Source organism: Callospermophilus lateralis, chromosome 14 (genome assembly GCF_048772815.1).
Source record: "Callospermophilus lateralis isolate mCalLat2 chromosome 14, mCalLat2.hap1, whole genome shotgun sequence".
Lineage (NCBI taxonomy): Eukaryota > Metazoa > Chordata > Mammalia > Rodentia > Sciuridae > Callospermophilus > Callospermophilus lateralis.
Window position 1 is genome coordinate 19,848,122 of NC_135318.1, and position 25,806 is coordinate 19,873,927.

Here is a 25,806-nt window from a genome sequence, read left to right on the forward strand (position 1 = left end):
TGTACCACATCAGGATATTAGAGTTCCAGAAAGATAAAACAGAGAAGATGGGAGGGAGAAAATTAACCAGGAAGTTACTAAAGGAAATATCCCTAAACTGAAGGATTTGGGTTTCCAGAGAGAATGAGTCATCTGCGTGCCTCACACACAGGGAAAAAGACCCACACGAAGGAATACTGTTGCCAATTCCAGAATACTGGAATCAAAGAGAAAAGCCTGCAAGTTTCCAGAGAGTGGGGGTAGGGTGGGGAGAAGGTCATATACAAAAAAAAAAAAAAATCAAGAAACAAAAAGGTTCTGAATTTCTCAGGAACAATAGTGAAAGCTAAAATGCAGTCTTGATGCTTTCCAAATTCTGAAGAAAAGTGACATTCAACCCCAAATTCAACTCCATCTAAACTTTCTGAGTCAAGTGTCAAAGGAGAATAAAAACATTTTCAGATGTGAGGTGCTGAAATATTTACCTCCTTTACCCTTTATCTGAAAGCTACTAAAGGATGTACTCCACCAAAACAAGAGGAGAAAAGGGAGAGAGGAAAACAATAAGTGCAAGATCCCTGGGAGAGGTGAAAACAACCTGAGATAGTCCCGAAAGGAGATCCCAGGATAATAACATTAACCAGGCTCAGAGGGAAACCACATCCTGATTAGAACCAGTTGGAAGACTCCAAGAGAAATTTCTCTAAGAAAATGAACTATATAGAAAACTTCTCCCTTATGGACGCTATTGGAGGAGGTTTAGACAGTTGAAGAGGTTTGGTGTTGACGTTAGTATTTGTATATAAAAAAACTAAGCAAAAATAATTTTATATCCAGAAAGAGAAGGTAAACAGTTTATTTCATGGCCCAGCTCTGAACACTGTATGCAATCATAATAATGTAAACACTTGGTATGTTTTGTCTCCCTGATCTCATAGGAGTTTAATTTCCAAAGTTTTATGTTAATGGTATTGAGAGGGTGGACTCTTGATCCCATTCTGGTATTTAGAGGTTGGGCCTTTGGAAACCGAGTAGATCAGATAAAATCATTAAGGTTGAGGCCCCTTGATTGTATCCTGGGGGCTTTACAAGGAGAGAGAGAAAGACTTCACAGACATAAACACACACATGTGCTCTCACCAGGATGGGATATAGTAAAGGGGGGGGCTTGCCAGAGTCTATGCCATACCGTGTAGACTTACAGCCTCCAACACTGAACTCTTTTCTCTATAAGTAGCCTGCCTCAAGTATTTAAATTTTGTTATGGTAACAAAAAGCTGACAAATACAATAGTGAATGTTGCTGTACTCCAAATTATCATATAACAGCGGGAGGTTATGGGAATGGGTAACTATGTGTAGGATGGGCATAGGGGGAGGGGAAAGAGCTAAACACCTTCTCTAGGGGAAAGTCAAAGGCTGAACTATCAGGAAAAAAAAAAAAAGTAATATGGTTGTTTTCTTTGGAGATATAGAGTAAACACCAAGAGAATCAGGTAAGAGCTGAAATGGTTGCCTAACAGAAGGGGATATGGAGCAACCCTCAGAGGGCATCTCAACTCCCAGCGTGCATAAATAATTTTGATTTAAAAACTGAAACAAAAAAATTAAAATTAAATAAAAAAAGATACAATCATTCCTACGCCTCCTGTTTTGGCCATTTCTTGAACGCTGAATAAATATGAGGACTTTCTGATGTGTTTCAGTCCTTCGAGTGAGTTCTTTGCAGCTATTCTAGACAGATAGGCCCCAGTTGAATAGGGCTCAGAAAAGGGGAGAAATAGAGGTGGGGCTAAAGCCTTAGAAGCCACACCTGGCTCCTCCTCCTACACCTGGGGCAGGCTTCCTAATCTCTCGGTGCCTAGACAGGGTTGGTGCTGGGATAACTAATAGGTCAGGGCCAAGACCATCAGCTCGCCCGAACCTGAGGTGGGAGCTGGGAGGGGCAGGAGAAGGAAGCGGCCTGGTCAGTGTGCAGCCTCCTCTTCACCCGCTCTAAACGTGAGGGCTTCCTCAGGCCTGCACTGGCCATCACGGTGGACACAAAGACACGCTGGGCCTGGAAACTCGAAACCTGAGTCACACCATGCCACACTCATCGTGTTTACAGAAAGCAAGATCATTATTTACAGGAACAGAAACATTGCGCTAATTGACTTTTAAAGATGTCAAATTCAGCAGACAAAAAGAACACCAAACTGCATGGAAAAGGTTGTGGTCCCCGCCACCCTCTGTACCCAGGACCTTCTCTCACCTGGCTGTCCACAGACCCACAGACCCTCCTGACATTAACAAGCCCACTTTTTCCACGGAGGAACCCAAGTTAAGAAAATAAAACTTTCTTCCCAGACCACACGAGCCCCTGAGCCAAGTTATATCAGTCCCTGGAGATCCCTGGGGCCCGGTTCCCCACGCCTATTCCAAGGAAGGGTTCTGGGCAATGTGAGTCACACAGCTCCGTCCCGGGACGCAGAAGGACACCCACCCACTCGGGCCCCCACCTTCTAGCAAGCCTCTCTTGCTTCTTTGGGGAAGCAATCTTTCTGCTTAGTCTAGGATTAGAAAGATGCAGAGGGGAACTTTAGTTGTAGGTTTAAGCTGCCCTAAACTAGTCTTAGGGCCAGTGACTATGCCAGTGAAGAAGCTACTAACAACTGGTGACAAAAAGAGAAAAATAAACAAAATGAGATGCGTTTGGAATGAATTGTTCTTACTTCTGGGGTGAGATGCTTCTTACATTTTTGTTTTAAAATGAATATTTTTAAAAAGTGAAATAATGGTGATGGTGGATAACATTTTTTTTCTAGTGTCCTTGGCAAAATTGAGAGTTGGTATTTCTAGTCCCTCCTCAAAATAAACTTTTTTTTTTTTTTTTAAGTAAAATGTCAGGGACACACTGTGGTAAATGACAAAGAGAGTAAAACCAAGCCCCAGAGGCAGAACCACACACTCCAAGGGTGAGAAGGGTCCTGAGGCATCTTGTCCAATCTCCGTTTGGTACAAGTATGTGTCTGAACCTCCCTGCCAAGGGACCGACTGGCCTTCTTTGGTCCTCTTCAGTGACAGGGAGCTCACTCCCTCTGCACAGCTCTGGTGGTTATAAAGTGCCCCTGGCCTAGCTGAGAAACCTGCACCATGCTGGGACCTGGACCAATGCCTGAAGCCTAGAGGAGGCCTCTCCTCCTCCAAGGGCAGCCTGCATTACACCCACCCGGCCCACCCAGTCTTCCTGGGCTGGCATCTGCTTGCTCCTTTGATCCCTGTACCCCAGTCATTCCTTTTATGGAACATCTTGGGCTAACAAGTGAATTTAAGCCCAGTTTCTCCACTCCTGGCCCATGCCCGGCCCCCTAGTTCTCAGGATGTGGCAGTGACTCGGGGTCCTCAACTCGAGAGACAACTCTGGCTGCTCCAGACCATCTGGGAAAGCAACAGATAAACCCCAGTGGGGGAGGGAGAAAGCAACATACAAAAAAAGTCCTTTCGATCCACTCGTTATCAGCATATCTGCTTCGAAAAAAGTCCAGAAGGAAATAAGTCAAAATGGCCATGGCCATCATCCCTTGAGGTGAATCAATGGATGACTTTTATCTCATTTTTTGCTTTGCTGTGTTTTCCAGTTTTTCTACAACAAGCGTTATAAAGTAGAATAAAATAATGTCCACTTAGAGGTTCAAAAATTAAAAAGTAAAGTTAAAATCCTGTAGCCCAGGACCCTACTTCTCAATTGCTCTCCAATGAACAAGCTGGGGAGGGGGGCTGGTGCTCCAGAAAAAGTCTCTGGGCCCAGCCCTGTGGGGACGACCATGCCCCATCTGCCCTTCTCGAGCCTTTAGGTCCTCCACCCTCCATGGGCTCCGACCCTAGCCTGAGGGAGGAGTGGGTGAGGAGCGTGAAGGAGATGTAAAGACAAGGCTTGTCCTGCCTCTGCAGGTCCTAGCCCTCCTGTCCCAGCCCTCCTGACCCTAGGCCAGGGCTCGTTCCTTTGGGGGCACAGAACAGAGTCTCTGGGCCACACTGGGACAAGACTGTTGCTGGACCAGGGTCTGCTGAAGTGAGTCAGCCCCCAGGACAGGTCTTTCTCCCAGGATCCCAAGGCACAAGGTAGATGCTTCGCCAAGGCCCGAGTAGAAGTGGAGGCTCCTGGGTCAGAGTCCTGCCGGCTTCCCAATGAGCAGAGGTGGCCTTAGGTCTGTCCTCCTGTGGCCACAGGTGAGTCATCCTTCTGGGGCCTAAGGTTTCCATGGGTAAAATTAGGGTGAGGAGCACCCTGTGTTCAGTGGACAGTGGCTGGACTGGGTGGACTTGGAGTTTCTTTCCAGTCTTAATATTCAGGTGATGGTGGAAACAGAGCCTGGCACTGACTAGGGCCTGGCACTGACCCATTGGGGTGGGCAGATGCTTGCTATCCAGTCCTGCCTCTCTGGTGGCCCTGGGCCCCAGGTCCTAGCAGATGTCCAGGTCTAACTCATGGTGCTAGACATGGGTGTTGAGCACAGGGGTGTGGGAGTGGGGTTGTGGAATTGAGTATGGAGTGCCCCAAAGATGCACGTCCTGTTCATTTCTGGTGTAGGCACATTCTTCAGTGGTTTGGCTTTTCTGGGAGTTCTAAGTTTCACTTCACCCCAACTTTTCCCAGCTACCCCCCCGACTGTCCCCTCTTTCTCAGTTCTTTGAACTTCTCCATTCCGACCTCCATTTGAAGCTCCAGTTTTGTGTTCTTCTATCTCTGTCTCTGTTCTAGAGCCAGGCCTGTCACTTAGGAGCCTGAGTGTAGCCATTGGCTGCATGTCTACGTGTGTCCCCACTCCCGTCCTTCCTTCGGGAGCCAGCCTGCTGCTCCTGGGTCCCAGCACCCTCAGCAATCAGAACCTGTGTCATTCCAGACAGAAAGGGAGATGGGCTCTCATTGTACAATGACAAACTCAAATCATTATTCTGCCAAGATCCGAATGACAAATTGGGAAGTCTGAGAGCGCTGTGATTTGTTAACCTGCCTTCGCCTCTTGGGAGGCACACGTTTTAATTAAATCCCAGGAGTGATTTGGGAGTCCTTCTACTGTGCCCCCCAGGGCTCCACTGGGCTGCCCTGGGGAAAGAGTAGGGCCTCTTCGTAATGGAGACGAAGGCTCCAAAAATTGTTCCTAAAGGATTGGGAGGTGGGGCGAGTGCTGGCAGCTCCTGCAAACACTGCCAGCTGGAACCTCTGGCTCAGGGAGGATGACTAAGTTGAGGGAGAGAAACAGAGGGTGGCAAGAGCAAAAATGCCAATGTCCTCCTTTTCTCTAGCCACACCTGGAGACGGAAGTAGTCTGATGGGGAGGTCACTCCTGGCTCCAAGTCTTGCTCTCCTGTCTTTTGAGGGAAGAACCTGAGAAAATTCTTGATCCTCCAGAAAAGCCCTAGTCTACTGCAGTGGCCTGAGCAGAAAAGGAGAAGAGCTGGGCAGGGCTGGGCAGAGGGCCTGAGGTGGTACCTGGGCTGCCCAAGGCCTCACAGTCCTGCATAGATCCCGATCTGCCCACTCACCCCACTTGGGGGCACAAAGGATAGCAAAGGGAAATTGCTGGTGCGGGGGTCAAGACCACAAGGGGTGGGGCGGGAGCTGAGGCTTTTAGGGAATCCTGGACAGGCCTGGAGGTTGGTGAGCAGGGCCAGCCAGAGCCTCCAGCAGAGGCCACCACCTTCCAACTGTGGGACTTGGCAGGTCTCATATTCGTCTGACTCATCTGAGACCTGACAAGGTCAGCACCCCGGTCCCACTCCAGGGCTCATGAGGTGGGGAGCATAGGTGCAGGGGAGACGTGTTTGGAAGCCACATCCTGCTGGGCCCTCTGCCTGGAGATCCCACAGCCCCTCAAGCAAGGCTGCCAGCTGACCCTAGCATCAAGGGCCACCTTGCCCCCCCCCTTCAGTCCCTCAGAGGTCCCTATGACACCACCTCCCTCCTGGACTCACCCTCAGGGCCGGCAGGGAGCTGACCTGGTCCATGGTCAGTGTGGCCTCTTTGTAGTACTTGCCTGCAGGGCAGAGCTTCAAGAAGGTGTCATGGATACTGGAGAGAGAGAGGTGACAGGCATGTGACCATTGGGCAGGAAAGGCAATTAGCAGGCCCCCTCCTGTCTCCTTGCGCTCTGGGAGAAGTGACATAGAAAGGCAGCAATGGATCTTTCCATCCCAGAGACACTTCTGAGCCCACCCATGTGCCAGCGTGTCTTTGGGGGTGTTAGCTGAGCAGAGCATGAGGGAAGGTGAGCAGTTCTGCGACCCGGGACACACTCTGCGGTGTGAGTTCTGGCGGGCCTTCTGTTATGATTTGGTCTAGTCCCTCAGGTAGAGATGAAGACACCAGGGTCCCCCTCTTCTGGCCACCGCCCACCCCATCCTCAGCATATGATGGGCATGGGCAGGCCAGGGGTAGAACCTGTCAGCCACACAGCACACAAGCCCACTGGGTGGCAAGGGCCAGACCACAGCACTGAGCGCTCCCTCTTGTCCCTATCGCCCACCTCTCTGTATGTAGGCCCCAGGCCAGTCCAGGGGACTTTGCTTGTAAGTGACAGGCAGAGGGTGAAGCGGAACTCTGCCCTAGGCTAAGAGAGGATGACCCCTGGTCCTTCATACCTCTCATCCCATCCTGGACCATTGGTCCCCATCTACCAGCAGGCCCTTGGGCCTGTAGGAACAGTGACCAAGGCAGCTTATAGAGAGAAAAGGGTAGCAGCCTGGACCCAGGAGGACTGGACACCGGATCCTGCACTGCCCCAGTAGGACTGTGTGACCTGGGGCAACTGACTTCACCCTTCTGAGCCTTAGCTTCATCTTCTGGAAAAAGGGCAATTAATCACCTCTTTCAAGGGCTATGGTGCACATTCAATGTGAATGAGAGGAAGGGTTAGGGCTGTGTGTGTGGTAGACGGGGAAACCACAGGCTGCTTAAAAACACATTCTCTATAGCCAGACAGACCTAAGTTCAAATCCTGACTCTGCCACTTTATAGCTCTGAGACCTTGAGGAAGCTTCTGGACACATCTGAGCCTCCGTCTCCTCATCTCTTCACTGGGGTAAGGAGTTCCCCTCCCACATTTATAGGGATTGATGGGAGAGGTATGTGGAATGTCAGCATCGCACCTGGCACCTGAGGGGGGCCTGTGGTACATGGGGCCTCAGAGGAGACCCCGAGCCATCTGCTGCCCATCTGTGTCCTTTTCCTGTTCTCCAGATGTCCCCATGCCCTCTGGCCATACAGAACCCCAAATTAGACTGTGATAAGAGGAGCCGTCTAGCCCTAGCTGGGCCTGGTCTCTGGACTCCCTTTATGGTCCCTTTGTGCTTCAGAATTACCCTTCTCTCCTCTACTTCTTTCCTGTTCCTCTCCTCTCCCATCAGTACATTTCTGATCTCACCTGAGTGCTAGGAGACAAGTAATCTGAGCAGACAAATTCACACTTAGGAGTGTGAGTGACTGATAGCCCCCTCATGACATACCTGGGGCACACGGTTTATAAACTCAAATGAACCTTTGATTGGTGGGACTTAGGACCCATGACCAAGTGAAGAATTTGGAGAGTTATTTTATGGAGATTCAGAGAGGAGAGCAGGAAGCCTTCCCAGGACCCACCAGAAGGGGAACATGGAGCCACCTCTGCCCTCCTCCAGCCACTCCTCTGTCACAGCTTACTGAACAGAAAAGCATCCTCTAGATCCTGTACCAATTGCTCCCCCTCACCCCCCACTTCCTTGCCCTCTGCCTTCTAGCAGACATTGGACCAAGAGAAACCCCAGCAGAGGTTGGGAGGTGGGAAAGAGAGGTCAGGATTCATCCTCCCTTCCCTCCCAGCCTCAACCCTACTCTGGCTGTATCCATGTTCCTTCTGCCAAGGACCAAGTGACCAGTTGCCACTACTCTGAGTTCTCGGCTGGGTGCCTCAGGCCCAGGGGTGGTGATGGCTAGTGTCTGGATGTCAACTCCACCTCCAAAAGACACCTTAAATCATCTTCGAAACCTCCAGCCAGGTGCCACCTGCTCCTGCGGGGTCCTGACAGACGAGGCAGGCAGACCCATTCGATCCTCTCCACCGGCTGTGTGACCAGAGGTGAGTTTTGGGAACTCTCTGGGCAGACAGATGTTCCAAGCCTGACTGCATGGTGAGGCGGTCTCCTTCAATGGCTTTGGGCTGACTCTGGGGAAGGCCTGACAAGTGGAGCTGGGACAGGGCTGGGAGTATCTGTGGAGAGCATCCTGCTCCTGCTGACCTTGCAAGGGACCCTGAGCCGTGACCAGAGGCTCTGCCCAAGTTTGGGAGGGAGCTGAAAAGCAGGGTGTCAGGCTGAGAGACACTCTCCTCAAATGAGTTGGAACAAGAGGTGGGTGGCCAGGTCAACAAGGAGGGAAGGACAGCCATCACTGCCGGGACCCTAGTGGCCTCTAAGGGACAGGGGCAGTGGGAGAGGTGGGCTTCTGTCAAAAGGAGTATTTTGCTGCTGGTATTGTTAGAATTGCCAGTGTGGGGTGATAATAAAAAGCAGGCCAACTTTCAGTAAGTTTTACTAATTAAAAATAAACTCCCCCCCCCCCCGCCGTGGCCCAGCACGTGCCAACTGCACTTAGAGCAACGGCTCCCACACCCCCCAGCGTGGGGTGCAGCTTGGGGTGCCCACAGCACTGCCAATCTCATGGAGGTTTCTCATTTTTCATGACAATCTTGCAAGGCAGGGACCATTATTTCCTTTACAGATGAGGAAACAGAAGGCCAAGGAGGTAAAATCATTTGCCTAAGGTCATATGGTGGAAAGGCCAGGGCTGCTACACCAAAATGCTTTCTTCCCAGGAGCCCAGAGAAGGGGGCATGGGATGGACCACTGAAGGAAAGAGAAGGGGCCCACTGCCATGGCCCCCCGTGCTTAATGTGCTAGGCACCCTCGAACACATTGCCTCATTGAATCTCCCAAAACACCCATGTGGGAGCAGCGTACAGGTTATAAATCCCTTGGGTGGGTAAACTGAGGATGCACAGAGGATGCACAGCCCAAGGTCATACAACTGGGAAGACACAGAGGGGAGCTGGGCCCTCCAGCTGCTCTGTTCACCTCCAAAGGATCCACCCTCTCTCCCCAGGTGACAGGAGAGGCTCCTGGGGTGGGAGGACTGGAGAGAGGGCCCTGAGCCCCTTCAGGCCTTCCCAGGCTGCCACATGGGCTGGCTGCCCACAGATGAATCGTGGCTGCATCTCAGCTGCCACAAAATGTTCTTCTCCTCCAAATATGGATCAGCCTGCTCCAAATGGAACTCTGAATTAATCACTAATGGACTCAGAAGTCAAAGCCATTTGAAAAACTCACACATTCAGCCTGCCAGCGGTCAAGCCACCCAGGCGGGGCTCCCTCCACACTTAGCTCAGAGGCAGGGAAGGGCTGTCTGCGGCTCAGGGGCTGGCTCCACCGCTGGCCCTCCATGTGACCTTGACCACTGAGCTCCTCCAGGCCTCAGTTTCCCCTCAATACAATGAAAGCCTCAGTGACACCGTGACAGATGCCCCTCTCCCTCGCGCTCCCTCCAGTTTCGGCATCTATGGCTCTCGGTTTCTGGACCACCCTCTTGCCTCTGAGACCCTTAGTTTAGTGGTTCTCAATGTGGTCTCTCTTAGACTCATGGGGGGAGCTTGTAAAAGGATCCAAGCCCACCAGCCCCCAAGATTCTCATTCCAGGCCAGCACAGAGCCCAAGTATCTGCAGATTCTATAAGCTTCCTAGGGTTTACTGTGCCTGCAAGAACAAGAACACAGATTCATTCAGCTCGAGCCCCAATTTCCTCTTCTCTGGTCCTTCCCTGGGCTCAATTCTCTGGGCTTCTCCCCACCCCACGGATCAACAGTTCCTTGATCTGTGGTACAGCCTGCAGATACTTGATAAATGGCCCTTCATTAGCTTAAAAATGTGGCTTTTAGTCCCCTCATCTGCTATTTCCAAGCTGTGTGTACTTGGGCAAGTCTCTGCTTTTCTGAGCCACTGTCCTCATTTGTAGAAAGGAATACCATGATAATAGCGGCTGCCACTCAGTGATGAGCCTTGTGCAGGCCTTGCACACACAATGACGCAGATTTAATCACCTCCTTCCAAATGATGACTCTATGAGATCAGGTGCTCTGACTCTCATCTGAGGCTCAGGGAGGGTAAGACACTCATCACAGACACACAGCTGGGAAGTGGCAGAGTTGAGCCTCAACTCAGGCTTTTAACTCCCAGGAAGTAAACCTGCAACATTCCACCTGTTGACCAGGTGCTCCGGGAGAAGTCAGGAATACCAGGACAGGGTCAGGTTGGGGCCAGGACAGGGCCAGGACAGGGCTTGGAGACCATAAAGAATTGGGAACTTCCAGGGTGCTAAGAAGAAAGGGTGGCCTCATAGGGGATAGGAGTGTAGCTGAGTGTTAGAGTACTTGCCCCAGATATGCAGGTCCCTGGGTTATGTTCCCCAGGACCATCACCAAAATAGAAAAGTTGAATTTTGGGACTGGGAGTGTAGCTCAGTGGCAGAACACTTATCTAGAATGTACAAGTCCCTGGTTGGTGTGATTCCAGCACTGGAAAGGAAGGAAGTCCTGCCAACCTGGTGACTGGTTTGTCCTGGGCTGGGCTAGGAGCAAAGCTTCACACCCCAGACCAAACCCACAGTCAACCCAAGAAGGCAGCAGGAGAGATCCCTTGGTGATGTCCCAAGAGTCCAGCCTGAGCCAGGCTGACAGGACCCCAGCCACAAAGGTCTGGACTAGATCAGGCTGAGCCCTGCCCATGAAGTCACATGTGCTCTCAATGGGACTTGGAGGTTCTGGCCACAGTCCCTTGGGCCTTAGCCCCAAAGAGGCATCTGGGAGTTGGGGTTTTTGGGACAGCTGATTAAACAGAAGTCAGATGGAGCTGCCTGAAGCTTAGGCAGAAAGGGAGGTGGCCCCTTCAGAGATCAAAACCTGAGGAAGAAAAGTCCCACCGTCAGGAAATTTAGATCAGAGAGTCCCTCTTTGGAGAGCCAAGCCCCAGCAGCTGTGGTCTGCTCCTCCCAAGAAGGTATCATCTGCAGATCTGGTGACCTGGCCTTTACGTCCTTACACAAGTCACAGATAAGGAGGTAGAAAAATGTTAGCTACCTCCCCACAAAGGTTATTTCTACTCATCAGTTTCTTGGACAGTTTTGTTCAACCCCCTATCCAACTGTACTGTCATTCAGGCCACATTTCTCTGTCACATTCATAGGAAAATCATGACATGTCATCAGAAGCCACATAGGAATGTTATTCAAAAGTGACAGCTTGGGTCTGGGCTACCCTGACCTTGGTAGCCCACGTTGGCCTTTTTCTCTCCTGGGCATCATTTCCTGAGTCCCTGCCCTGAAGCTGGGCATCCATGTCAAAGCTGCTCCCCTCACAGACAATGCACCCACACTAAGCCTGTGTGCAGGACCCTGGGCACCTCCCAGGGCTACCCTTGCCTATGTGTGTCCTTCCAGGGATAATTTCCTTCCCAGTGTATATGTAGGAACAGCTCTTATTTCACAGGTCTAGCTTACCAAAGTCACACGGCTACATAGGTTAAAACACAAGCAGTACTCTAAAGATTACAATTAAAATTACTAATGCTCAGTACCCTACCCCACACTTCCTCACTATCCCTGCCCTCCAGAGGCAGCATTTTATGAACAGTTTGCTATTGCTTAGTTCTGTTTGGTTTTGGAGGTGTTAGAAATCAAATCTAAGGCCTTGTAAGTGCTAAATACCAATACTGCCTTTTATCAATATTTTTATTATAGATATTATCCTGTGACATCCTATTATAAAAAAAGTATTTCTTTCCCTATATATAATTCTCCTTCCCCGAGCCTCCCAATATAAAACAATTTGCCTGAATCAATATTCAGTGTTTAGGGGCTGGGGACATAGCTCAGTTGGTAGAGTGCTTGCCTTGCATGCACAAGACCCTGAGTTCGATCCCCAGCACCACAAAAAAAGAAAATCAGTGTTTATATTATTATTAATATATGTATTATTCAAACATTGCTCACAGCTAAGTTCCATAGCATAACATGATTACATTTTCTTTTTTTTTTTTCAAGGCCTTTTGTTTTTCCCAGAGTTACTAATGACTTTGTTTTTCTTTTGCTTAAATTTCAGTGTGTCTATCATTATTTCATTTGTCCCAAAGCGTTTTTCCCTCCCAGTACTGAGGATTAAACCCAGGGACAAGTGTAAAGCTACCACTGAACCACAGCCCAATCCCTTTCCTTTTTTCTTTTCTTTTCTTTCTTTCTTTCTTTTTTGGACACAAGTTCTCACTAAATTTCTCATGCTGGCCTTGAACTCTTAACCTTGGCCTCCCAAGTAATTGAGATTATTATAGGTTTGTGCTACCACACTCAGATTCATCCCCAAACTTCTGCAGAACTATAGTTTCTCTCAACATAGTTATAGTATCAACATTTTAGATTCATTTTGTTTTCTTGGGGTACCACTACTGGCACCCTGACTCCTTGGTTCTAATCTGGATAACTGCCTTCCAGCCGCACTGATCATCACTGTCCTTTGGCTTCCCTGCACTATCATGATGGTAATGCATTTTGCCTTCCTCTATGTTGAAATCCTTTGTTTCCTGAATTCTAATGTCTTCTTTTTCCTTGGCTTACTTACTAGTTTGAATGGAGCACAACCTCCAAAAGCTTTCTCAAAGAAGGTCTATAAAACATCTTTTTCAAAATCTCCATGTCAAAATATTGTTATTCCACCTTCACTTGGGTTCACAGTTTAGCTGATTCTAGGCTGGAAAAATTTTCTTAGAATTTTGAAGGTGTTTAGACACTGCCTTCCAACATAAGTCCAACGTTACTCTGGTTCCAGATGCACCGTATCAACCAGCATTTTCTCCTCTATGAAAGACCTTCTCATTATCTCTGGCATTCTGAAATGTCATGATGACTGACTTAGTTGATGTAGGCCATCTTTTATTCCTTCTGCCATACCCAGAGTCCCCTGGTTTTCCTTTCAGGCTTACAGCGAGACTCTGAAGGCCAGGCAGACGCTCCCCCTGCTCACGTGCCTGGTGGTCCTCAGTCGGCAGTCTGTGTGGCTCTCTCTTAAGAGAGTGAGCTCCTGTTTTCCCCTGTGGTAGGGCAGGGCTGCCATGTGGGTTGCAGGGTGAGAAATGAATCCAATGCAACTTTCAATCTACCGTTTTCACCTGACCCTGGCATCCGGGAATTCAGAGGTTCCTGAGACTCTGGGTTCTTGATTCTGTCACCCCAACCCCTTCAGGCAATTCTCTTTCAGTTTTCCCTCTGGATCATGGGTCATCTGCTTTGAACTTTTCAAACTTTTTTTGACCTCTCTCATCTACTTTATCACTTGTGTTCCTTTTATCCTCATAGGTTTTTTTTTCTTCCTTTTAGTAGAGAAACAGAAGATACTGTATTTTCCATGTTAACTTGAAGCTCTCTGAATTTTGCTTTCTTAATTTAATTGGAGACAGTTCTGTATCAAACATCCTGCTCCTCCTCCTTTTCTCTAAGGATGGTGTCCCATGATGCAGTATATTAGTACTTTGTCACCTGGGTCCTCTTGATGCAAGGGTAATGCCAGGTGGAATGTCATTCCCATTTTGAACCAGAACACTTGAGCGTATCCAGCCTTGCTGGTTCACCTCCATTCCTCAGAGCTTTTGACAGCTGCTGCACAACCTCAGCTATCCCCTGCCTGTGATCTCCTGGGTCTGGAGCCGCCCTTGGTTGAAAGCCACAGAGCCCTCTCTAGTATCACCCCACCAAATTGGAGTTTCTGACCCCCGTGTGCTTGTCTCATCTGTCTTATTTAAAGGTGTCCAATATGGAGATACAGAAGCAAGACAGAAGTTGACCCCTCTGCCTTCCTTAAGCAGTGGCAGTCCCACACCACGCCAGCACTAGCCCATGCATGGTCTCCATGGCCCTGAAAGGTGGGAGCCTCCTAGGAGACAGAGGGGACAGGCATGGGCCTCTTGTGCTCAGGAATGGAGCCAAAACAAGGGATGGGCCAGAAAAAGCTTAGAGAGATGCTCATTGGAGAAGTTTGGGCTGAAGTGGAGCCTTCCTTGGCGGACGGGGGAAGGTCAAACTGCACCCTTCTCATGGGAAGAGATCACAACAGGGCTGGGAAGAGGCTGGAAACAGGATCTGAACAAAGGCCACCTCAAGGCCTGGGTGAGCAGCTCAGAAGAGGGTTCCCTGGGGATGGCTTGCTTCCAAGGACCTTTTTCAGGGTCAGTGCAGAACAAAGGCAAGGGGAGGGCCTTATCCACCAGAGAAAATCCCTCTCTCCTTTCCTCTCTCTCATCAGATCCTTACCTTCCAAAGATGCCACTCAAAAGCCCCTGGGGGTGGAAGGAGGAGCAGCTGGGTCACACTCCATTGCCCAGAGGACAAGCCCGTGCAACCCCTGGGAGGTCTATCACTTTTTAAAATGATCTACCCTTTGCCTAGCAGCTCTGTGCTTAGGAATGTCTTCCGAGGACTGACTCTCACCTGTTGGATATTTATACATAAATGCTTAATATAGAATTATTTGTAAAACTGGAAATTATAAACAACTTGTGTCCATAACAGGGGGTTGGAGATGAATTATGGTTCATCTACACGAGGGAATGATTCATGGCCATTAAAAAAGAATGAGGCAGATCTCTATGTGCTTTCTGTAAAACTGGCCAAGAGGAAAACTTCAACAACAACCACCAAAAAAGGTGCAGAACAGTATGAATGAGATGAATGCTACAGGACGCATGGGGTAAAACTGTTGAAGGACATGTGCATGGAAAATTCTGGAAACCTGGGGGAGAAACTGCCGGTAACTGGGGCTGTGTCAGGGAGAACAACTGGGAGGAGGAAATGGAAACACTTGTTTTTTCATTGGGGATTTTTATCCTATTTAAATTTTCTAGCCATGCTCACAATATTATTTCCTTTTATTTTATTTTTATTCATGTATTACTTTCTAGAAAATATCAATAAAGGTTCTATGGGTAGGAGAATATGGGTCTTTGGGGCATTTGTGATGCTTTTTGTATTTGAAAAAAGCATGCAAATATTGTTTTTAAAAGGGAAATAACCCAGCCCTGTGACTGCCCCTGGTCTCCACAGCTCTGCTACCTGGCCACCCCTCATCCCTATTTGTACCTGGAGAGGCTTATGCTTATGGCCACCAGGCTAGACATGGAGCCCAGGGAGGGTTAGCTCAAGCAGAGAAAACAGAGGGATCAAGAGGGAACAGGCCAGGGTTTAAATGGTCTCCTCGTTCCCACCTCCCCCAATTCCCACCCACCCCCAAATGTCTGTTATCCCTCTAACAGGTTTTGTTGAGCACCTGGCTTTGGCCAAGCATGTGCACACCTCTCATCATATCCACTCTCACCACAGTCCCATGGTAGGTGGCACGTGCCACATCTCCATGCAGGACAATGGTGGTCCTGGCCAGGAGGCTTCCACACTGGGCAGGGATCTGAGTGAGAACATGGCCCGACCTCTCATCCCACGCCCACTGCCTCCATGGTGTCTGGCACATAAGGGGCCCCGGAGGAGAGGCTCGGGCAGGAGAGGGAGCGGGATGCACCCCAGTTCACACAGCCCATAACCAGAATGGGCTTCAGCCCTCCACTTCCTAAGTCCTTTTCTCATTTTCTTCGTTGTCACAAGGAGGCCCTGGCAGCTCTGTGATCCTACAGAACCGCTGCCTTGGGTGACAGCAAAAGCCCTGAAGTCTGATGTCTCTCCATTCAGGGCTTGGGTCTATCCCTCCCTGTCTGTCCCAGCTGCAGTCCAGGGCCATGTGGCTCTGAGCAGGAATCACACTTAGAACAAAAGGCTGGACAAAGGCAAGATCCCAGCTCAGGGGAAGGGAAAGGCGAACAGGGGCCTCTACTCACCACAGAATTTCATTTCTGGTCAGGAAGGTCAGGGCCTGCAAAACATCAGAGATGTGGCCGGTCACTCAGTCCAGCCCCTCCTGGCCCCCTGGGGAGTGGAGAGCTTTGGAGCAGGGAAAGAAAAGCCCAGTCCCTCATTCCACTGCTGGGGACATGGAGGCACTACAGCCCAAGGTAACAGACACCTGATGTGGTGGCAGAGTCTGAGTGGTGCCTTTCTCTCCTACTTGCAGACCTAGAGAGGGGATCAGAGACATGGCTAAAATCCTGGGCTCTGGAGCAGGAGATGTGGGGTAGGGGACTGCAGGACTGATTCATGCCACATGGATGCAGGTTTAGCAAAGGCAAGAGCCACCTCCACCCCGCCTGGTAAACTCTAGCATCTCAGGAAAGAGTTCTCCATTATCCCACCTGTTCTGGGAAGCTCCCACCTCTGGCCAGAACTCCCGTCTCCCTACCTGGTACTCCTCCAGGTCCTCCCAGTGCATCTGGTATCTCAAACACTGTCCCATGCCAACCTCAGCCTTCTCTCTGCCAGCAGTAGAACCTTGGCCCCAAGGTCTCACCAGCTGGTACCACCAGTTGATCTGGTTGCCATGGTGATCCAAGTTCCACCTTCTGACCCCAAGTTGGCACAGAGACAGGTTCTTTAGGTTCCCCAGGCTAAGAGACATCATACCCCAAATCGCAAATGGAAAGGTAGCTCAACAGTGGTCTCGAGCTTCACACTGTTGTTGACCCTGGAGTCAAATCTTAAATCTTAAATCTGGGTTCAAATCTTAAATCTGCCACCTGGTGACCATGTAACATGGGGCAAGCTACTTAGCTTCCATGTGTCTTAGTGTCCTAAAGTGAAGATGATAATTAGAGGACTGCTGTGCGGGTTAGTTGAGTTAGTTAATACAGATACTATACCTGGCACATAGTAAGCTCTCAGTAAATGTTACAGCCAGGTCCCAGTACTGTGCCAGGCATGGGATACAGAGAATAAGGACCTTCCATGCCATCAGTCTGGTCCCTGCAAGAATAGAGGCCACATTCATTTAGGATAACAGGAAGAGTTCTTAGTACAGGAACTCTGCACTGAGGTGAGATGAAGGTGTGGGAAGTCACTCAGGATCATTCAGAATCCTGGGGTCCCTGACAACAGAGTTGTCACCAGCTCTGGCCCAATAGCTGGTAGAAGAAATACCCCAGGTCACTCTCTCTTCTTCCTCTTATCTCCTGAGGCAGGGAGTCAAGATCAGGACTGGGAAAAACAGAGAAAATGACCGTACAGCCATCAACGTGGCAGTTTAGGAGGGTCCTTCAGAAGCCACCTCCCCTCCTCTGCCTCCTGGGTGGTCTGAACAGCCACCCTCCAGGACAGGTGCTGTTTTCCTGGCCTGGGGCAGATGCTCCCCATGCTGTCCTAGGTGAAGAGCCCAGGGACTTTCTGGTGCAGATAATCTGTGTGTCTAGAAACGCAGCTGCACTCTGTCCCCAGAGACAGTCTGGCAGGAGAAGCCTGGAGCTCTCGTTCCTTCATTTCCTCAACAGACACCAGTCCAAGTATCCACAAGGTGCCCAGGACTCCACTTGACCCTGGGGAGCACTGACGGCACCCCCACACCCTGTGCACGTGCATACACCCTGGCGATGGAGGAAGAGGACACGGAGGTAACAGTGCAAAGTTGTAAGAATGTGGAAGAGGAGACACTGTGGGCAGAGGGCTTTGTGTGCACAGTGGCATTCCAATGGCTGTACGTGGTGGTTGAGGACATGGACTTTGAAATATGAAAGGCCTGGCTGCGTCTCTCCTTGATGGGTCAGTCTGAGAAAATCCTAAAGCCACTCCAGACCTCAATCCCTCCACCTGCAAAATGGGACTAATAAATCTATGCTTTATAGTTATTGCAAGAATGAAATAAAATGATGTAGGTAAAACTCTTTTTTAACAAGATACTGTGCACGTTGAGAACTCAACGAAGGGCAAATCATATTATTATTTCTAAAGGTTGGGCATGGGAGGAAGAGCAGGACTTCAGCAGGCAAAACCAGCAACTAAATCCCCTCTCCCACTAAACCCTGCCATTTACTGAGCAGCTCCTATCTGCCAGGCTTGTGTGCAGAAGCTGGCTCTATTTATGAGACAGCAGCTCTGGGAGATTGGTGGGGTATCCTTGATCCTTTGATCAGGGGAAAGAGGAAACTGGTGAGGGTAAATGACACCCTTGGCATGGGCAAGTTGCAGGTCGGGGGATTCCCAAAGCATGGAGTGGGGAACCCAGGAAGGCCAGGGGACTGTTGAGATCACTTCCTTCTTCATTCTCGCTGGGTTCTCCTGATTACATGAGAAGGTGCAAGTGGCTGTTAGACACCAGCTGCTTGTGCCTTTAACAGCCGGCTGACATTTGCTTAAAGGAAGACAACAAAAACAAAGGAACCCAGAGATTTGAGGTCCTGGCTCAGCTCCTATGCATTGGCCTAGGCAGTGGAGACACTCCATGAACGGGAGCCCACAGCCTTGGGTGTCATGGAGCTATGAGAGCCGGAAAGCAAGAACCAAGCTGGAGGGCTGGCGCTGGGCACCGGTGGTCCTGATCATCACCCAAGCAGACACCTGACTGAGCCACGATCCGGGTCCAGAAGATGGGGACAGTGTTCCAGGCCCAGAAGGCTGCAGGATCCAGCCAGAATTGCATAACAATGTTTGGTTTTCATATTTGTTTTATAGGGTAACTTCCATTCTGAAAATGATGCAGGTTCATCATTTATAAGTGGTATAAAATGTCCTTTATACATGTATCTTTTTAATTAAAAGAAATAGGATTCCATTATAGAAAAACATTAAGTAAATGATTAGACCAGTGGTAAAGAAATGTGCCAGAAATCACAAAGGTCTCTTTTTCCCCCTCTCTCTCCTCCACCACCCCCCCTCTCAACACACACACACACACACACACACACACACACACACACACAAGGTTTGCCAACTCTGCCCCCTCCTCTCTCCTTTAGCTTTCATCCTCTGGAACTCACACCCCCCCACCCCGCCCCCACAGGCTTTATGGATTTTGTCCTAGAGAGGGTTTTCATTGGTTCCCACAAATAACAATAGTAACAATAAGAATGTCACCTTGTATTTGCATATCCTTTTACAATCCCCAAATGCTTTTTAATGTACCATCTCATTTGCCCAAGAAATAAAAGCTTATACTCCTTTTAAAAAAAAAGAAAGAAAAATCCCCCCTGTGATTCTGCCTTTAACCAAGCTGCACCCTCCCACATCAGTGCCCTACATCTCCCGAACTCCTCTTCAACTAGGATTTTGAAAGGGGTGTGATTGAGCAGGGAGCAGGCTCTCTGGAAGGATAGGTCTACGTTTTTCTCCTCTAGGGTCTGCATGGGACAGAATGGATTCTTTGTAAGATTTCTGTCACGTTGCAACGGACTCTACAGATCCCTATCACCCCTTCTCCAACATGGATTTAGACATCTCTTTCAATAGACACTGAAAAAGAAAATGTATCTATAATATGTAAAGAACTCTTATAAATCAACAATAAAAAGACAAATAAGCAAACTAAAAACATCTTTGGCTATCAGGGAGATAGATAGAAGTCAAAATGACAGTGAGATTCCTCTTTGTGCCACTAGGATGGTTGTTTTAATAAAGGTAAATAACTAATGTGAGTGAAGACATGGAGAAAGTGGAATCCTCACACATTAATGGTAGGACTGTTAAATGGTGCCACCACTTGGAAACCTTTGGAAGTTACCCTATGATCTTACAGTTCCACTCCTAGGTACAGACCTAATAGAAATGAAAGTATAGTATACACAAAAATCTTTTATAAGAATGGTCATGGTAGCATTTTTTTGCTACAAAAATAGAAACAGCACTCTTTGGTTCTTGCTTCCAAGATGACCAAAAAAGAAGAAGAAGAAGAGGAATTATGGTCCTACCAAAAAGGCCTATTTGCTGCACCAAATACATGCCCAAGGACAAGACCATTAAGAAGTTTGTGGCTGAAACACAGTAGAGGCCACAGCCATGGGATATTTCTGAAGCAAGTGTCTTCAACACTATGTGCTTCCCAGGCTCCATGTGAAGTCACATAAGTGTGTAAATTGTGCCATCCACAGCAAGGTGCTCAGGGGTCGATCTCATGAAGCATAGAAGGACCAACCCTGCCCCCCACACCCCCTATCACCCCAATCTAGTCCTGATAGTACTGGCCCATCTCCTCCACCAGAGCCCATGTGAGGAGCTGGGTCCTTAAAGACAAAGAAAAAACATTTTCTAGAAAAAAAATAAATTTTCAGAAGCTAAGGGGGGAGGGAGATTAGGGAGTAAGTGCTAATAGGTAGGGCCCCCCCCCCCAGCCTGGGGTAATGAACTTGTTTTAAATTAGATGGCGGTGATGATGTTACAAATCTGAATATTCTAAAAACTACTGGGGTATATACTTTACAAGCATGAATTGTATGGTATGTCAATCAGATCTCAAAGCTGTTATTTTAAAAATGTCAGGGGGTGTTTAAATCTTACCTTTATGCCTCTCTCACAGTAAGCCGCCATAAATATTATTAAAGAAAAGTGTAAATGAGAGTCCTGTAGCCCTGGGGGCTCCACCCACAGCAGCGGTTCAGTGCTGGGACCAGGAGCAGGTCAATGTCTGGCTCTGAACCTAGACTAGACTTTTGAGCTCCCAGCAGGCTGGAAAGCTATGCTTTGTCCATAGAAAGGAATTTCTAAATTGCTTTGGTGTGGCAAGGTACAGGCCCGAAGGGAGAGTACATCCTGGTTTCTCTGGGGGACATCCTGGACTCGAGAATGGCAGGGCCACCTGGTAGTTTGGGACAGAGAGGATGAAGACCGCAGAGAGGAAGTGAGACAGCCCTGTGCTCCTTACCCAAATTTGGGGCCATGTTGTCTAGAAACGTCCTGGAGCACAGAGAACCTGGCACTGGAGCCGGCTTTGCAGAGGCAAAGGGGTTCTAGGCTCCTACGCACGCTGCAGCGGCTCCAGCACCATTTGACCGCAGGTGCACAGCGGCAGGGGAATACCCAAGGGGGGCTGTTGGCTTCCCTGGCTGGATGGCAGCATGCAGAAACCAAGAAGTTCCCACAACCCCACAAGGGTTAGGGCGCAGAGGGCCTAAACAGGTTGCAGAGCTCAGTAAAGCGCTTTCCCGGGGCTAAATGGGACCTGATGGACTCCCATAGCGCACGCGCACATTACCCAAAAGGCCAGGTGTGGAGAATATGGACAGATAATATCCTGAAATTTCAATCTTTGTGTCCTTTCCCCCACCTTCCCATAGACACAGTTTCTCTCTTGTCTCCCATTTGCATTGCCTGGGGAAGGGAAAGTAGAATTGTTACAGCATGGGTGGGAGGGCAGGCTGAAAAGCAGTCAATGTTCCATCAATAAACCAGACTTTAGGGAGTCTGAAGGGAAGGCTGAGGGAAGGAGAGACTGGGGTGTATAACAGAAGGACAAAAGGAAGCACCATGCCACCAGGGAGGCTGGCCAGCGTGTCCCCACCAGCAGCATCCCAGTTGCCAGCCCTAGGGAACCCTGCTCACTGCACAGGGGGAGAGGCACCTATGTCACCGGCTGCTTCTCTGCTACCTCCACCACAGCAGCCACTCCGGCTGTCACTCACTGCCCTGCGGTTTGCTTCCCAAGGCTTTGCTGACACAGACTGCCCGACACACGTGCCCAAGTTCCAATGGCCCAGGATACAGAAAATCTCCCCAGGAAAGAGGATGCAAGTTCTTGACAGAGAACAGGGAGGACTGGTGGGCATGTGGAAGGCAATGTTCTTGGGCTCTGGACAGGGGTGACCCTGCCCTTTTCATCTTGCATCAGACCCAGGGTGCCCCACGTCACTCTGGTTTCAAGCACTGCGGCTTGGGTGGGTCCATGTGAGCTTCATCCACCTCCCACTGACAGTGTTGCCTCGAGGATTCTTGAGCCTTCATTTTCTGGTCTGGAGTTTTCTCTATTAAGACATCTCCACATCACGTGGGTAAACAACAGCCCAGAAGCTCAGAGTAACACTCCAGGGAGAGCTTCAGCCAGTGGGGGTGGGAGCTGGTGGAGAAAAGCTCCCTGCCCATACTGCTGGGTGACAGCTCTGGAGGGCCTCTGTGGCTTTAGCAGGTCCAGGAAGAGTCAGGATCTTAGAGGCAGAGGGCACCTGACACACTTGGATGCCCAGCTGGGCTTTCCTCTTTCCTGCCTCTCTCTCAGCCTCCTACCTGCTGTCTAGGGTCAGCTGTCAAACAATCCACACAATCATCCTGTTCCAGGGTCCGTTTTCATGTGACATCATGCTACATCAGCCCTGGGATTGCTAGGCCTCTGCTGAGTCTGCCCTGCCACTTGTGCTGAAAGTGGGCGCGGCTATTTGATGTGAAAGGAGACTCCAAACACTTGCTTTCTGGTTCATTTATTCAAAAAAGTTGAGAATTCTTAATTCTAGAATTTCACAGACAGAACCTTAGACATCAGTTCACAGCACCTTTACTTGACAGATGCACAGACTGAGGCCTAAGAACACAGGCAGGAGACTGCAGCTCAACTGGCTCTGGGAACCCGGCCCATCTCCTCCCTCCCTCCAGGCCTCTAAAAGCTGCTGGCTGGAGGTCCCAGAGCTGGTCTAATGAGATTCTATCGGTGGAAACGCCTTGTAAACCAAGAAGCATTATAAAAATGCTATTTGTCCTGATTTGTGCGGGGCCTGGGACTGGAACCCAGGGCTGTGGGCTCCCTGGTCAGTGCTTTCTACCAGGCAATAAGAACACTGCCTTAGACAGCGGTTTAGAATTTCTTATTTCTGTGGCCACGCTCTTAGACACCTGCTAACTGAAGTCTGCTCCCCGCCACCCTCTCTGCTGAGTGTGTTCAGTCTGTCTCTGCTGGGTGGCTGGGATTTGGGCTTGGCCATCTGCTGTCCTTGTCTTATGTTCATTTATTCAAAAAAGTTACTTAAGACTCTTTTAAAGTGTCCTAGGCACTTTGTTCATGCTGGGGATGGAGTGGTGACAAGGAGATTAGAAGGCAGTAGGGGAGAAATGGATTAAATGATCACTCAAGTGGCTGTGTGGTTTCCCTGCACTGTGACACGTGACGGTGAGCTAACAGGGCTATGTCATCTACTCAGGAGTCAGAGAGGCTCCTCTGAGGAGAGGGACATTAAGCCAGACCTGAGGGAAAGTGTATCTCCAGGCAGGAGAAGCCTGGGAAGGATCCCCTGGAAGAAACTTGAGGTGCTGGAAAAACAAAGAAAACCATGAGGCCATTGTGTGGGTCAAGAGCTGAGCCCAGGAGGGGGCTGGGGGCAGATCAGCAGGCTCCCCCCAGGATCCTTGAGGGTTTATCTTCAAAGCTTTCCTTTAAAAGAATGGAAAGTCATTGGAGGGTGCTATGCCGAGAAATGACATAATCAGATTTTGGTTTTCAAGGGATCACTCTGGCTGTAGGGTGGCTGGAGAATACGTTGGAAGGAGGCCATGTGGCTCTGAGGAGAACCGTGAGGAGACTGCGGAAACAACCTGCAGGAGGGGAGCGGTGTGTGGTTGCAAGAAGGCGGGAACTGGATGACTTCATGTGACATCTCAAGGTGGAATGACCCACACTGGGAGATGGGCTGTGGGAGGGGAGGGAGCAGAAACTGTCAATGGTGACCCTCAGGGGTTCTGACCTACAGCAGCCTGGGAGGAGGAAATGCAAATTTGGGTGAAAAAACAAGATTCTGGACGCGTTGAGTTTGAGATGTCTGTGTGATAGACACGTGAAAATGACAAGGGGCAGTTAGATAGGTGGGCCTAAGAGCTCAGAACAAAGCTCTGGGCTGCAGACAGGCATTTGGAAATGTCTAGACACAGGTGACACTTAAAGCTATGGGGATGGGGATTCAGCCAGGGATCCCAGTGGGGAAGGAGACACCAGTTCCTGCCCTCAGGGAGTTCGCATTCGAATGCAGTGGACAGAGCATTCCACTTCCTGGGATGTCAGAGCCCGGTGTTAGAGGACAGTCCTCCCATCAGGAATGAGCTGGACGAAATACAAAAGCCATCTGTTTGAAGGCAGCAGAACTGAAGAGATCAGGAGCCAGAGAGAGAGGAAATGCATGGAGGCGACATTCAATGCTTCTCTTCCCTTCAGATGCTGATTTGGAGACCAAGGGGCTAAAGACCAAGCAGCAAAGAGAGATTAAGACACCAAGAACTTGAGTGGATGATTTTGACAATCTCCTGGGAGCTGGGAGAGCAAACTTGGAGCTCAAATTGCAAGGCAAGCAAGACCTGAGGGCCAGGGTCTCTGGGAGAAGAGAAGCACACGAGGTGAGTGTCAAGGTTAAAGGACCCTTTCTTCTAGCGCCCACCCAAGTGGTGGAGTGGAGCTAAAAGACGGATAACTGAGCACAGTTATTGGCACCAACATGAGGCTTGGAAGACCAACTTAGAATTGAAGGTTCACCCATGAGAAACGACCCTGAAAAACAAGCCAGATTTTCAGTGAGAACCCCAGAGAAGTTATGCATTAGGAAGAAGGATGAACCAGAAATAGAGCAGCCCTCACAAAGTCCAACCGCCAGCGTCAGACCAGCTCAATCCCAGACTGGATTAGGATGACCTTCCGCTCCCCTGACTGCTTTCCGGAAAGCAAAAATAAATCCTCTGTGATGAAAGGTAACATCAGTCGGAGCCCAAAACCATCTCCATAATAGAAACAGCCCCACAGGTGATCCAGATCTTGGGAGTTTTCTGATCCAGACTTTAAAATAGCTGCGATTAATATGGTCAAGAAAATAGATGACAAGATGGAAAATTTCAGGAAGAACTGGAATCAAGAGAATCAGATGGAAATTAGAGTGGAATGGGTAGAATTTGGAGATTGAAAACCTTCAAAAATAGCTAACAAGGGTTTGGGGATGGGGCTCAGTGGTGGAGTTTATGCTTAGCATACACAAGGCCCTGGGTTCAACCCCTAGTACAAAAGAGAGAGAAAGAGAAAGAGAGAGTAAGGAAAAGGGCTTTTTCTATATAGCCACTAGAAAGGGCATCACAGGACAAATGAAGTAGGGGACCATGGGGTCTCACAGGCCCAGCCTGCAAACAGGATGGACAGGGATGGGGGCAGGGCCAGCCAGCAACAGCCTTCAGTGGAGGGAAATTCAGGGTGGAACCACATCATTGTAGAACCCAAATGCTGGAGGAAGAAATTAGAACTCTGTTCTTAGACTAAGAGTGAACAGTAGTGATGTTTGTCTGTTTGGTTTTAGTTTGCCTAGGATCAATTTAGAAAAAGTAAAAATACAATTCACACTTTTAAAAAATGACTTTTTTTTTTTTAAATATCAGCAAATGCAATCACCACGCCAACACTTAAAACACTTTTATCTCCTTCTCCATCCCTGCCGAGGTTCATCTTTTTTGGCTCTTAAAATATAAAGAATTTTTTTTAAAACCCACTATGGAATGAGCCTAAGTTACAGTTTTAGCCTGTAACATTGAACTTTTGAGCAAATTTTGTCATTGAGCAAGACCTTTTCAGCTGGCTTATTTTGTCCTTCCTTTGCTGACCTTGTAAACTACTTGATTGCGAAATGTGGTTTGTTTCAGAGTGCCTCTTAACACTGTTTTCTTTGAAATGGGAGATTTTTCCATTGCATGAAGGACCAACAGCAACATCTTCAACATGTGCTCGTGCGCACAGAGCAGAGCTCCTTCCACTTACCCGGAGACATATGGTTTTCATCAGCCACTTCTTTCTTCTTGGCAGCCACCATAGCACAGATTTACATTTTATTTAGCAAACGGCCCACTCCTCTTACACCAAGCCCCTATTTGCTTTCCTCCCTCTTCCCCTGTCTCACACAACCCCACCTCTAATTC

The 25,806-nt window shown here is 49.1% G+C and overlaps 1 protein-coding gene across 2 annotated transcripts in view; it reads right to left on the minus strand.

Moving 5' to 3' along the window:
• Positions 1-25,806, minus strand: part of Cib4 (calcium and integrin binding family member 4) — an 89,276-nt gene that overhangs the window by 35,672 nt on the left and 27,798 nt on the right. For both annotated transcript variants that reach the window (XM_076834004.1, XM_076834005.1), the window contains exons 3-4: positions 15,912-15,946; positions 5,937-6,033 (exon numbers count right to left, since the gene is read on the minus strand). In XM_076834004.1, the coding sequence (XP_076690119.1) occupies positions 5,937-6,033; positions 15,912-15,946 (132 nt within the window). The remainder of the gene's footprint in view (positions 1-5,936; positions 6,034-15,911; positions 15,947-25,806) is intronic.